The sequence below is a fragment of the Sceloporus occidentalis genome, unplaced genomic scaffold (genome assembly GCF_023333645.1).
Source record: "Sceloporus occidentalis isolate IW3139 unplaced genomic scaffold, rSceOcc1.0.p SCAF_34, whole genome shotgun sequence".
NCBI classification, from domain to species: domain Eukaryota; kingdom Metazoa; phylum Chordata; class Lepidosauria; order Squamata; family Phrynosomatidae; genus Sceloporus; species Sceloporus occidentalis.
In genome coordinates, this window is record NW_028317014.1 from 9,937,647 (window position 1) to 9,952,295 (window position 14,649).

The 14,649-nt window shown below is 37.2% G+C and overlaps 1 protein-coding gene across 1 annotated transcript; it reads right to left on the minus strand.

The window, feature by feature from the left end:
- Nucleotides 1-8,208: 8,208 nt before the first annotated feature.
- On the minus strand, nt 8,209-13,839 carry LOC149298253 (vomeronasal type-2 receptor 26-like). Its single transcript, XM_089487685.1, has 6 exons — nt 13,733-13,839; nt 12,057-12,348; nt 10,578-11,384; nt 10,158-10,382; nt 9,354-9,477; nt 8,209-9,104 (listed from the first exon to the last, which is right to left on the minus strand). Exons 1-6 carry the CDS (start codon nt 13,837-13,839, stop codon nt 8,209-8,211), a joined length of 2,451 nt encoding a protein of 816 aa, XP_089343811.1.
- Between the last annotated feature and the right edge of the window lie 810 nt (nt 13,840-14,649).

Consider the following 14,649-nt stretch of genomic DNA (forward strand, 5'->3'; position numbering starts at 1 on the left):
TGATAAAAGTGATAAAAGACACTACATCCTAGGGATCACAGCACTTACTAAATTGAAAAGGTAAGTAGCTGATATACCTGGGATCCCACTACATATTCTTCTAAATAACTTAAAGCACAATATGGATATGGGCTCAGAAATCACAAGGCAATAATCACGGAAAGTAAAAGAATAGACAGAATAGACAACTTTTACAGATGCAATATTGCTCAACAACCACTATTTTTATTATATATGCTAATTTTGAAAATTATGAAAATGGTATTGTACTGGAATAAAATATTCAAAAAATTCTTATGCATTTAAAGAAAATGGATAAAGGTACTTTGAATAGCATCAATTTAATATTTTTTCTTACAGTATTTTTCTTTCTATATAGTCCATTATGACACTTTATATATTTACAAGCACAGCGGAAACTCTTTTTTTGTTGTGTAGGGTGGTGTGGTGGTCCAGTTCCTGCAAATGCATGGAGGGTCTGATCTTGAGCCCTGGGTTCAGGAAACAAAGACAGAAATAGTAGTCTTATTCAGCAGATTCATTTGTTTGGGTACTTGGGTACTTGTGCGCTGCTTTGTGATTTATGACACATTCTGTAAAGTTTGTGTATTGTATAAATAACGAGGTTTGGCATGAACTAGAATTACCATAGCAGTGCCAAAGAACCTTTGAGAAGTACAGAACATTTCAGAATATAGCCTACTGACAGAATCCTTCTTGCACCAGCTAAAAAGGTATGTTATATATTTTCCCCTTTTACTAACACAATGTAGCCTTTTGTCACTTAGTTTTCTTTACACACATTGTCCCATGTGTACTCCAAATATCTCAAAATGTTCTAAGATGTAATACTTGCATGAACGCATGTGGCTAAAATGGGGGTTGCTTAAATTTTTGAGAGGTGATGATCTACATTTAAGGTAACTGGCAATATCAATGCAGTTATTTTTGCACGGAAGTACAAATGCAATAAAGCTGCAGTACATTAAAGCACAACTGTAGGTTTGCAATCTAAAAAAAAAAGTGCAGTAAATGTGCAGTAAAGCTGCAGTACCGTGAAGTACAAATGCAGTAAAACTGCAGTAAATGTGCAGTAATACTGCAGTAAAAGTGCAGTAAAAGTGCAGTATTGCAGTTTTTTCATGTCCAAAAAAACTGCAGTATTACTTCAGAAAAACTGCAGTAATTTTTTTGTAAGGGTACCCTTCACTGGAACTAAGGGGCTCAAACTCTGAAAAACAGCCCCAACCCTTAGCCTTCCTCTATTAAACTTAACAGTAGTTACTCTGCATTCCAGTAGGTACCTATCTCCTGAAATGTGCCCAACCCAGATTCATCCATCAGAGTAGGGAACTGCCATCCATCACTCCATAGAACTAATTTCCACTGCTCCAGATTCCAGTGATGGTGGCTTTACGCCATTCCAGCTGACACCCGGCATTGTGCGTAGTCATCTTCAGCTTGTATGCCAGCAATCAGCCATGACAACCCGTTTTATTGGTTGATGCCAGAGGAGGCCCCTGCAGGCGACCAATAGACTTATTTGCACGGCCCTTTAACTCCTGATGGAGCAAATTGGCCTGGGGGTCTCCCCGCTCCAAGAGTTATAGGTCTGTACGAGCGATTCCACCAGGGGTCTCTCCTGGCCAAGTTGCGGCACCAGGATTTTAAAAGTCTGTACGAGCGACTCTATTGGTAGCCAGCAGGGGGCTCGTCTGCCATCAACCAATGAACTATAGGTGCACTTCATTGGTTGATGGCAGAGGAGGCCCCTGCCGGCGGCCAATAGAGTTGCTCGAATGGATATTCCAAATCCTGGCGCCAAAGCTGCTGCGTAGTGCGTACTGTGTTAACCCCGTATTAACCTCTTCTACAAAAATCGACGAAAAAAACCAAGATGTAGAATGTATACGAATATTCTCCCAAACCGAACACAGGAACGGCTACCGCCCAAGTCTAGTCTAAAGGAAGCTTATTGGAACAATATGAAATAAAGCTCACTTTTTCTTCCGGGGTACACTGCATTTCTGTAGGCAACAATGTATTTAATAAATATCAAAGTATTTCATGGGACTTCCTCTTTAACCCAATAGGTATTTACTATTAAATATTTTCAATTTTTTTTTCTGCAGGCCCTGTCTCCTCCATTATCATATAACACCTTATCTATCCATACTGTTCCACACTCCAATTTTAAGGTAAAAATAGGTACTTTTAATGTCATCTGTTAATTTTACTTCACTAGATTGAGAAGGAGAATGACAAAGCAACCATGGATATGAATCTAGTTTATCCTATATCTATAAAATATATATTTAATTTCTAAAATATTTAGTTGATTATGTTTTGTTAAATGTATTTTCATTGGTTAACGTCATTTATTTAAATATACAATAATAATAATAATAATAATAATAATAAGTAATTATAATGTCTGGACATAGCCATTATTGTGTTGCATTCTAATAGCCAGTTCTTTGTTTATTTATTTCCAGTTAATATATTGATTATAAACATGAAGACCCATAAAATCCTGATCTTAGGCATTTTTCTGCTATCTTCAGTTCCACGTGAGTTTGTATCTTTATTTTAATTGAGATCAGATTTGCATGTTATAAATAGATAATTATCGAATTGTCTGGCGTACTGCACAATTAACAAAAATACATGTATATATATATATATTGTGTCATTCATGTAGGATTGGTGGTGGAAGGGAGGTATGTTTCTCCTATATTCCTTTCCTATGTGAAGTAACACCTGAGTCTTCCACCTGCTAGGTGATTAATTTAGGTGAATGAGAGGGCGGATATAAAAGGGAAGCCAGGAGGGCAGGTAGCTCTCTGGCTGAGGACACAGAAAGCCTGTCTGTGGGAGAGACATTGGAGTAAAGGTTGCTGGACGTATTATGTTAAGTTGGCAGAGAGAAGCTCTCCAGCTGGTAGTGAGGGACATCCCTTGTATAGTAAGTGTATTTCTTTTGTTGCTGTGTTGTTATATTTCTTTTGTCTTTGCAACCTTTCTAATAAACCTGACCCTGTGTCAGATTGCACGAACTTACTGCTGTTTGCCTGGTTTGAATGAAGACGGGCACTTGTCCCTTGACCTCAGCGAGGGGCGATCCCTGACCTATCTCACAGTGTATATATATATATATATATATATATATATATATATATATATATATATATATGTATGTATGTATGTATGTTTATATATATATATATAATGTATAATATTTTATTTTTGCTTTAGTACTATGCACTGTCATGCCAATGGATGGATAAGACAGGGCTCATGTTGTGTCTTTGCGCTCACATAGCATGCAGCCAGGAATACCCCACCTGTGGCCATTCTGCTGATGGAAAGGAACATTGTCACTAGAATTGTGCATTCGTATTCGGACGAACATGGAAACGAACATGAAGGGTGCATTTTCGTTGTTCAGCCGGAATACCGAACATATTCTCTCCCGGCCAAGTTGCGGCACCAGGATTTTAAAAGTCTGTACGAGTGACTCTATTGTTCGCCAGCAGGGGGCTCTTCTGCCATCAGCCAATGAAGTACAGGTGCACTTCATTGGTTGATGGCAGAGGAGGCCCTTGACGGCGACCAATAGAGATGCTAGTAGGGACATTTAAAATCCTGGCCCTCTAGTATAGTATTCCGGCTACTGGAATCACCAGAGCAGGTTCCAGAATAGTGTTCCAGCTATCTGCCTATTGGAATAGCTGAAGCGGGCTCCATCACTACACGAGTTAAGTATAATAAAAAGTATAGCACGCGTCCTTTAGGTAGGTATCCAGAATACATTACACTATGTGTGTATTAAAAATACTAAATTGGTATCAATTCTTAATTTTCAGCTTTTCTTAAAAAAAATATATATATATTTCTTGACAGTGATTAAATATTGTAATGGATATGAAGGTTTTCTACATAACATTTATTTAATTTCCCCATAGGTATTTTGGCTGTGTGTAGCTGTAGCGTAAGACCAGGTGGTTGCATAGTCGCACAACCAGCACCTCCTGGAAAAGCCTGCAAGTGTATTGAACATGGGTTTCTTTTCATCACGGTCTGTAAAGGGATAGTTGTAGACTGTGCACAGAAGAATTCAGAAGTTTGTTTAAGACCTGATACCTCTTTAGCCAGCTGTCTCCAAGGAAGAGGGGAGTGTGGTGGCTACTCTTCCAAATGTGAATGTTCCTACAGATTCCTGATGGGCTGTAGCCTAACCAGAGTTCCTCCAGCCAATACTGCTTGCAAATGTTCACATTTCTTCTTCCAGTGCTATGGTGAAGTTGTACTATGCAAAGATCCCCAGTCTACTTACTGCAAAAAACCTGATTTAAGTGTAGATACATGTGAACAGGGTACCGGATCATGTGTTAAATAGAGCGAGTGAGATGGAAGGAAGGAAAGAAAGAGAAAAAAATGATAGTATGACATATTTCTCAAACGCTTGCTTTATGATCATAGTTTAAACAAATACATTTATAATAACAGTAATAATAGCAATAATAATAAAGATGCGTGGTTGTGATAATTGTTAATAGTATTGTCAATATTATCATTAAAGGTGTATAATATAAAGAAAAAAGGCTTAAGAGAGTTTTCAGATGATTTACAGCAGTTTCAGTTGAATATTTGTTAAATTTACCTTTTTATGTGAGTGATCTGCATAGGTCAGGGGTGTCCAAGTTTTTTCTGCAGTGGGCCACTTCATCAGAAATGTATATGTGCGTGGGCCGCACTCATTTTTCACTGAGAGAAAATATGGCCTTTTAGCTTTATAATGCATATTAATACAGGGTTAATTTAGCGATAATGAAACAAAGTAGCGGACAAACAGTTTTTTGATCAACATTTATATGTCATTCTATCAATACTAATTTTCTTTGGGTGTGAGTAAAACAAAGTTAGTCCACAAACCATTTAAAACAAGTTTAGCCAAATAAAACTGCAGAAGGCTGGAACACACTGTGGGTACAAGCTGGATTTAATCTGGTTGACGCAAACAGGAGGCAGGGCCAGATTAAGAGCACCACACCAGGACAGGCTCTGTCACACCGACACCCAAACACACACACCAGGACAGGCTCTGCCACACTGATACCCAAACATACACACCAGAACAGACGTTGCCACACTGACACCCAAACACACACACCAGGACAGGCTCTGCAACACCGACACCCAGACACACACACCAGGACAGGCTCTGCAACACCGACACCCAGACATACACACACCAGGACAGGCTCTGCCACACTGACACCCAAACACACACACACCAGAACAGACTTTGCCACACTGACACCCAAACACACACACCAGGACAGACTCTGCCACACTAACACCCAAACACACACACCAAGACAGGCTCTGCCACACCAGCATCAAAACACACACCAGGACAGGCTCTGCCACACCAACACCAAAACACACACACAACAGGACAGGCTCTGCCACACCGACACCCAAACACACACCAAGACAAGCTCTGCCACACTGACACCCAAACACACACACACCAGGACAAGCTTAGCCACACTGACACCCAAACACACACCAGAACAGTCTCTGCCATATCGGCACCCAGACACACACACACACCAGGACAGGCAACTAGTGCAATGCTTGAGTACATTTAGGTGCCACGATAAGCACCAGATCCCCCAAACTTCTTTCTTTACGGGCAACACTCCCAAAGGGGATATATGACCCCTTCCCTTCTTGACCAAAAGGCCTTCAAAAGGGCCAGATCTTTGGTCCCACCCTGCAGGGGGAAGGACCACTGGCAACGTCTTTTAAGAGAGACGGCCACCCATAAAAAATGGCTTTTGGGGCATCCAATTCCACCTAGAGTTGCTACCTTTTGAGGGTCGCAAGAGAAAAGACGGAAAAGTGGCGGAGCCACTCAATGTTGTGGTACAAGTACTCACTGACATTGTCTCACCACAACTCTCATCATTATATAGTGAGCCAGACAGAGGACAGAATGACACCCATCATTTAGTCCCACCACTATATACTGATGTGCTCTCTCACTCGCTCACTCACTCACTCACTCACTCACTCACTCACTCAAATTCTCTTACTTACACTGACACACTCTCTCTCTCAATGTCTCCCTACCTTCACTGCTGACCATTTCCCATCCCTGTCTCCTTTTACATAGCTTCTTCTACGGTCTTCTTTCTTTAGTTTTGCCACTGGATAGATGGCACCCCTACCGGCCATCACACCTAACCATTACACCTCATGCCCATAACACCCAACCATCATACCTCAGGAAATCACACCCAGTCCTCACACCCATCTTCTATTTCCAGGTTCCATTACATTTAGTGTGGATACACAAATCGTGTCTGTATATATATGAGCACCTGTGCAGCAGTGGATCTATTTAGCTTCAATGGAATCTCTCCCATCACAATGGTTAATACAACTAAATACATGTTTAGTGTATAATGTGTGGATTTTGTTTGTTGTTCTTTGAAACTGAAATGACGTAAAAATAGCCAGAATCATGTGATAGATTTGCTGTTGTAAAGTTATTGTTTTCCCCACTCACTCTTACAAAGGCTGCCTGACCTAATCAACAACAATCAGCACCCCTTAATGACAAAGCCCGTACATGTACGGGCTCAAAATGCATTGTTTTCAATGGGTTTATGGACCGCCCATTGTCCTTAAGGGGTTAATACATTAAATTAATTAGGAATAATCATATAGAACCTATGCAAATTAAGTTTAGATGGGTCACTTCATAGTATAGATGTATGGGTTTTTAAATACCTTTTAAAATACCTTTGCCTTATTTGAGTGGATGATATATTGGTTTTGTTCTTGTTGGAATATTTTTAGTGAGCAGCTTTCATACGTCCATTTCCCTGATCTGTATTATTAGCTCTAATATATACTTAGTCATTGAACAAAAGTGACTCAAATAAAAACTTTTAATGTCTTAATCAATGAAAATTAAAACTGTCATGTAGCATTGGATTAAAAATACATTTTTAAAAATATTCTGTCTTCTTGTTTTTACTCAATATACTGCTTTCATGCACCTGCATATTAGCTATTGTTACTGTGTGTGTAAGTTAGTCCATCTAAGTATGTTCCTGTACATGTGTGTGTGTGTGTAAGTGTCAGGACCATGCAAGCGCTGCTCGCTTCACTTCCCGACGAGATCTACAGTTGGCATGTCACACCGCCAGCAACTTAGAAATGAAGTGGTGCATGGATGTCACCCTATATATCTGCTATGAGTGTTTTGTAAAGACCAGTCAACCATGACAGTATGTGACTGAAAGCTAAAATACTTGTAAAATTATAATGTTACAAGTGATCTACAATTTCCTCACATCAAAGGGGTTTTTAAGATTCCAAAAACAGAGCAGTGTTCTTTTGGGAATGCGGCAGGGTTATTTTGAAATGAAAATAACAGTCTTCAAAAAGAGATAATCATATTTTTGTAACTTAATTATCACTCAGCATAATTTCAGGCTAGATCCCAAGGGATTGTTGTTTTCCATATCTAATCAAGCTAGGAAAACGTGAAAATGATAAACCAATATTGTTTTTTGAAATAACGATTATGTACAAGACACCAGACACAACTGGCTATTTTTTTTTCACGTCATTCATTTTTTTATATAATTTTGTAAGTTGCATCCTATAGAAAAAAATACTATTCAGCTAGCGATACTTTTATCTCATGTAATAAAATGAAGACCCGTAGTTCAATAGAATCATTAAAGAAACTGTGTTTCTTTCCCATTAAAGCGTATCATATTTGGAAAACCAACATTCTCAAGTAGCTGTGTTTACAGATTTAAAGAAGAGTTTATACAGTATATATATATATAAATATGCAATACAATGAGTGAAGACAGCTTGTGATGTTAGAGTGTAAGGGTTAGTGATGAAAGGGAAAGGAAGGCGAAAGTGTGTGTATGTATGTGTATGGTGTAGATAAACCAGTCTTTTAGACAATTGTTGTGGACAGTTTTACCTAGTATTGTATTCTAGCAATCAGTCTACTAATGTAAAAATATTTGTCAAATGCAAATAAAATATAAAAATAGAGCAAAGCCTGGTTACAAAGGGACACAATTTTAGAGTTTAAAAATAATATTGTTTAATAGTTTTATATTGCCGATGAGGGCAGTCATTTTTCTCTCTCTCTATAATTCACTTTCATCCTCTTAATATATAATTTTTCCTATTTCTCTCAGGCTTTAACAAAATAATATAACATTTTGGAGCAAATACACAACCCAATAAGCCAGAACTCGATGCTAGGATTGCAAATACTTCAACGGCCACTGTGGATTTCCCTTTCGCACTGAGATATGTTGGAATAAAAAAACTCCAAACAGTGATGAAAACCAACATACTAAAAGTGATAAATTTGGCATCATTAAATGTGTCGGGTAACTTCCTGGCCAGAAATGCAAAAACTAAGCTTACAGAGGCCAGCATACACAGATATCCAAGGATGATGTAAAAAGCAACAGCTGACCCTTGATCACACTCAACTATGATTTTTCCAACTTCAGAGTGTGTGTTATACGATGGGGCAGGTGGAGATACAATCAGCCACAGGGCACAAATAAGGACTTGAATGGATGAACAAATAAAGACGATAAATTTGGGGACTTTGGCACCAACCCATTTCCTCAAATTGTTTCCTGGTTTGGTGGCATTGAAGGCGATCACAACAATCAAAGTTTTAGCCAAAAGGCAAGACACGGAAATGGAGAAAGTTATCCCAAAAACGGCTTGTCTCAGGAAGCAGGTTAACTGATCCGGGCGTTCAATGAAGATAACACAACAAAGAAAGGAGGACATGAGCGATATCAGTAGAAGGTAGCTAAGATCCCTGTTGTTGGCTTTGACAATTGGAGTATCCTGGTACTTAACAAATATTTCCAGAACTCCACCAGATATAAATGAAAATAAAGCTGCTATAAATGTCAGGATAATTCCAATGGGATCTTCAAAGGACAGAAATGTTACAACCTTTTCAAAACAAGCTGTTTTCTGCTCATTTGGCCAATGGTCATCTGGGCACTGAGTACAAATATCATTATCTGGAAAATTAAATAAAAAAATAACATTTCTGTTTCAACAATTCCCACAGTTGTCATAGAAAACAGGTACTGATTTAGTTGACACATAAGGGCACTTAAAGCTCAGAACCATATCTGCCCCAGAATTATCACCTCAGTGGTAAACAGTAACTAGTAAACAGATCCATGACACGTGACAGTATTTCAAATTGTACTCATTATTTTATGTATGGTTTCTATAAAGAAATAAACACAATAAAAATGACAAACCTGTCTGATTGGAATATTGCCCCTCTGGACAAGGCACACAATCATAGCAGCAGACGGGTTGTCCTTTACGAATGGACCTCCTGGTGCCCGGTTTACAGCTCTCACTGCAGACAGACCGCGGTGTCTGTTTTAAAAATAATAAATAAAAAAGTAGAGTAAAAAATGTTTGACCTATTATGGTCATGACCTCAGAGAATCAATTAGAGAGTTAAAAAATTGTGAATATGTCAAAAAATGTATATAATAATCCAATATAAATTGAAGCACACACAGGCTGGTGATTTTGCTTTGTGAGTGGGATACAAATGAAATGAATTATGTGACGCAAGTTTAAAAACTTTTTAGTTCTGTGGCTTCCCTAAAATACCAGAGACGTCTGCCCAGTCTGCCTTCGATGTTGACATTCAACACAATACATCTACAACATTCAAGTGACGTAGTAACATGGTCATTTAGGCTGAAAAAAAGACGTAAAGTTTAACCTTGCTGTTGATCCAGATGAAGGCAAAAAACCCTCACTGAAGCAATTTACAATTTTGCCTCAAAAAGAGGAAAAATTCCTTCTTGTCTCGCAATGTTATATCTTACTGGATCAACAAGCTTACTGGATAACTCATCATGTCCTTGTAGCCAGTTCTATTCTATTATATTATGAATATTTCTTTTAAATGAGTTATATATATACTGAAACTGTTGAAACATACTGAAGAGTAAGAGATGTACAACCTATCTACAACCATGTAATATTACATGGAAAATGTTGGTAAATATTTCCATCTTTTGTCTATGTTATTTTTGACCAACCTCCTTGAACGTGCTTTCCCAGACGATAACATTATCGATGGTAAGTTTTTTTCCAGGTGGTGCGTTATTATCAAAGCTTCCAACTCTTTGTGAAATGATTGTACCATTGGGCAAAGTCACCTGATTATAAATATCATATCCAATTGACAATTCTTTATCCTCATTAAAATAGATATTTTGTCCCATTGTATTTGTAAATCGCACCTTTCTTAGATATTGATGCAACTGGAAACCAAATAATACATTTGTTAATGTTATAATATTATTTCAGTGGCATTTTTTTGAAGCACTGATGGATAAGGCACCTGACTTTGGATCAGAAGATTGAGGGATTGAGTAGTTCTTACCTGCCGTCAAATTCTATGTTCATTGAATAAGTAGTCTTAAGATATATGAAGACCTTGTTTAAACTCATCTTACCTTCCAAGCTTTTAAGTCCTGAAACCTCAGTTTATTTTTATCGAGTAATCGCTCTTTTAGGGGTGTTTCTTGATACAATTGATGTAAGGCATGAGCCACTGTGTAAACCGTGTTATATACACTGTAGCTCATATCTGTAAACCGGAGGTTACAATGGGAAAACAGAATAGGTCTGCCGCTCTCCACACCTGTGCAATTCCGTCTCCTAGGATTGAATGGACATCTGTTTTCGCAAAGCTCATCCCACCATGTTGTGAATGTACGTCCCGGAGGGAATCGGTTAGGATTGACTTTTTGAACAAAATTAATGAAATTTGGATTTTCTTTTTTGTGCATAACAAATCGTAAGGTGCCGTTGACCCACGTGTCATTGACTACAGTAAACATTCGGAAGCTGGACTCAGCAGTATGAATCCAAATCTTTCCTGGTATGTAGGTAAGATGAACATTTTGTTCCAGATAGTACACATAATTTTTAGACCCGTATACTAGTATAACATTTGCTGTGGACTTGGCAATGATATTCTGAATTTCTGCAATCCGTTCCGGAGGATAATCATTAATCGAGGGAACGATTTTAATAAATTCGATGCATCCTCCATTTTCCACTATCATTTTTTTAATAACACTGATAGCACTTATGCTACTATCATCATCTGGATAAATAATGCCAATCCACAACCAACCAAAATGCTTTAATAAGGCTAGAATCGCAGCATAAAGAATTTTTTCACTTGGAACCGCACGGAAGAAAAAAGGGAACTGCTGCTTATCACTCTGTACAGGATCTTGAGACAAGAAACTAATCTGAAACAATATATTTTTATTATTTTAAATATTACCATAGATAATAGCTTTGTGAAATAATATGGAATTGATTTGTTTCTGTTATAGGTAAAGAATGTTACTTTTGTACTCCAAATTCTTGCATATACATTACAAATCTTCGATATGGTAAAAAAAAATATTGAATTTATGAATATTGAATATTGAAGTTATGAATTTGATACATTTAAGAGAATCATAAAATGATTTGGTTCACATACTTACGTACGTATTACAAATAATTTGAATTACTCCACTTTATAAAGTACATGATCTACAATAATAAATTGTATAATATTTTTGATTAAACGCAGAAAACAAAAAAAATAAATACTTGGTACCTTTATTTACAATACCACAGGAAACAAATATAAAAATATACCAGGCTCCTTAAAACCAAGCTAGTGTTTTTATTTTAGGATTCTTTGTGGAAGAAAAAGTCTAAGTATTAAAAAAACAGATTTCCAAGACCCAATTTTTACCCTCGTCAGTATAATATGATTAACACTAGATTGTAAATAATACATTTCCAAAAATTCATTACCTCCATTTTCACATGAAAATCTAAGCATAATGTGCATGTGATGATGTTATATGTACAAATATATAAAAAAAAAATAATGAGAAAATAGAAATTATTAAAAAATGACTTACCTGTGGATATTTATACATTCCAAAAATATTAGCGTACTGTATGGAAAAAGATGATGCCATGCCTTCAATCACCGCAGCTAAAACACTGGAGTTGTCACAGTTATAATTTGGAAACTGCTTTTTATTTCCGGAATAGATTCGAACAGCACCTTGGAGGGTTCTAAATAGGTCAACGTAGGAGTCGTAAACGTTGTAACCCAAAGTGACATTAGGTAAGATATTAGGGTCACGGTTTATTTCATCCACCGCAAACACTAAACTAAGGAAGTTATAGAAGTCTTCAAGGAGCATACTGCAGATAACAAACAAGAAAGGTAAGTCAATATTAATAACATCTATATGCTTACAGGACATTTTCGGATCCAATTTCCCGTTCCGATGTTTCTAAGCAGTGTTTTCATGTGAAATCTTACCACTCACCCTTCTGATGTTCTGGGAATATATACCCAGCCAACCTTTAGCTGCTGACAAACATTCGATGTATCCCATCTAGCCCTTTCTGCATTAAAACCAGGCAAAGAGCACATTATAATATGCTTAGGAGCCGATATCAAGAAAAAGCCAGAAATGTAATTAGTTTTTAAGGTGCTGTTCCACCTAATCTGGCAAATATAACAGTTTTGTGACTAAACGCAGCGTTCGAAAACATCATTCTTAGTACCGTTGAGTGCTCAAACAAATCCGAGAAATATATGTTAACCATCCCTATAAATGTTTTCCATACCGGGAACAATTATACCAATATTATAAGTCAAATTAAGATTCATTTTGGGCCATCTCATGGCCAAGTTCCTTATTTTTTCATGATGGAATTTTATACTGATGTAAAGATCCTATCCTACTATCACTATGATCATGCATATGGTGGAAACGGACAAAGTGATCCCTTAAATGAACAATTCAAGATTGCCCTAAACATTAAAAACACACAGAACCCGGTGTCGATTTAATGTTTCAGTTGTGAGTACACTAGCTTGGGTGAGTTTTAAAATTGTATTATTTGCATACCTGATAATTTTATAAAAGTGTTAAATATTAACCCTTTAATAGCCCAACAAAAATGATCTATTATGCAGCTTACTAATAGTGACAAGCAATGTGTTTTTCTAATGATTTATATTTTTGTGTCAGTATACTTTAACATCCATGTTTTTAGAAATATGTCTGAAAAACTAGTAACCTAGAAAGGAAAGGGTATATAACAACTTCAAATATGTATTTTTAAAAACATGAAAGCTCAGTAGAAAAGTGTTAATTTGGGTGTTAATTCTATAATAGATAAATATATCCTATAATAATAGGATTCAGATTTGGGATGTCCCTAGGAGTTCCCAAGTATGATTATTTATAGTAAAGATGTTTTGCGCAAAGCAAAAAAATCCTCTAAAACTAAATCTTCTGTATCTGAAAGGGTGTCTGTTCTATGACCTGGGCACATAGCCATCATAGCCACAGACTGTTTCCCCAATGCCCACATGTTAATGAAATATAGCTTCATCCCAAGCCCACATGTCACGTGTCCCTGTCTAAAATACATTGCTGTTCTCGGTGAGGAAATAGTGGAAGTACACCAGTTGCGCCCTATCCAACTAGCACTGGCTGCAGCGTTTTATTGCTGTTGCTGGCCCCAGCGACTGATAGATGACTCCAAATCGAATAGATATATGTTCACTAACCTTATTCTTCGTGGTTGAAGATGTGGAGGACTTGAAAAATAAAACGCTTCAGTTTTGAAATAAATATGTATATCAAAAAGTCCTCCAATCATTACATCTCCTGCCATGTAAAACGGTCTTTGAGAATAAGGTGTCCCAGGTCTGCAACCAAATGTGGTTTGACATGCCCCATCACAGAGCATCAAAAGAATCACTGTGTTTCTCAGCAGGGTTTTCATATTTGAGCAGCACTTTATCAATGGAAAGATACTCAATACATAATATTGAAAATTGTTCAGTGAGCTTCAACACAATCGCAGGTAAGTGCTCCCTGCCAGAAACTGTTTCAGTAGGTGTCACCAATCGATAGTCACATAATTTATACCTTTCCATGAAGTCAACGTACCACCCTTTGGGAAAAGTGCATTGATACCATGGATCTGAAATTGTAGCTTTCCAAAAGAAATAATTATAATTTTCAACAAATAATTATTAGTTAGCCCACAAAAGGCTTAACACCATGGGACTAACCCTTTAAGAGAAAAAGGGCTCAGCAGAATGGAGTACAAGAGGCTGGTTATGTATCGCTCTGCCATCTGGGGTCAACTTTTAATTGCTGAATGATTTAGCTCAATTTAGAACAAAAAGATAATTATATTATCCATAATGTGTATTTACCAAAAATATAAACAGTTATGTAAGAAGTATATATCAACTTTAAACATACATTGAAAAAATACAGGGGGTAGTAGAAGCATTATTAAACACTCATCTACAGACACCAGACAAGCCAAAAGGTTTGTTTTTCCCTCAGAAATCTGAGGTTGCTGCCACAACCACAAGGGATTCTGGGTAGGCACATGCAAATAAGGTCAACAGTTATCACCTTTTGCCTCTATATCTCCTTTATACATGAATCCCTTGAAAGTAATTGCCCT

What these genes read in the sequence shown, in the direction of transcription:
- LOC149298253 (XM_089487685.1), bottom strand. Translation starts at nt 13,839, where the DNA reads ATGGCAGGAGATGTAATGATTGGAGGACTTTTTGATATACATATTTAT. An exon ending in GAATGTATAAATATCCACAG is followed by an intron (nt 11,385 to 12,056) that starts GTAAGTCATTTT and finishes ATATTGTTTCAG; the next exon opens with ATTAGTTTCTTGTCTCAAGA. An exon ending in AGGACTTAAAAGCTTGGAAG is followed by an intron (nt 10,383 to 10,577) that starts GTAAGATGAGTT and finishes TTTGGTTTCCAG; the next exon opens with TTGCATCAATATCTAAGAAA.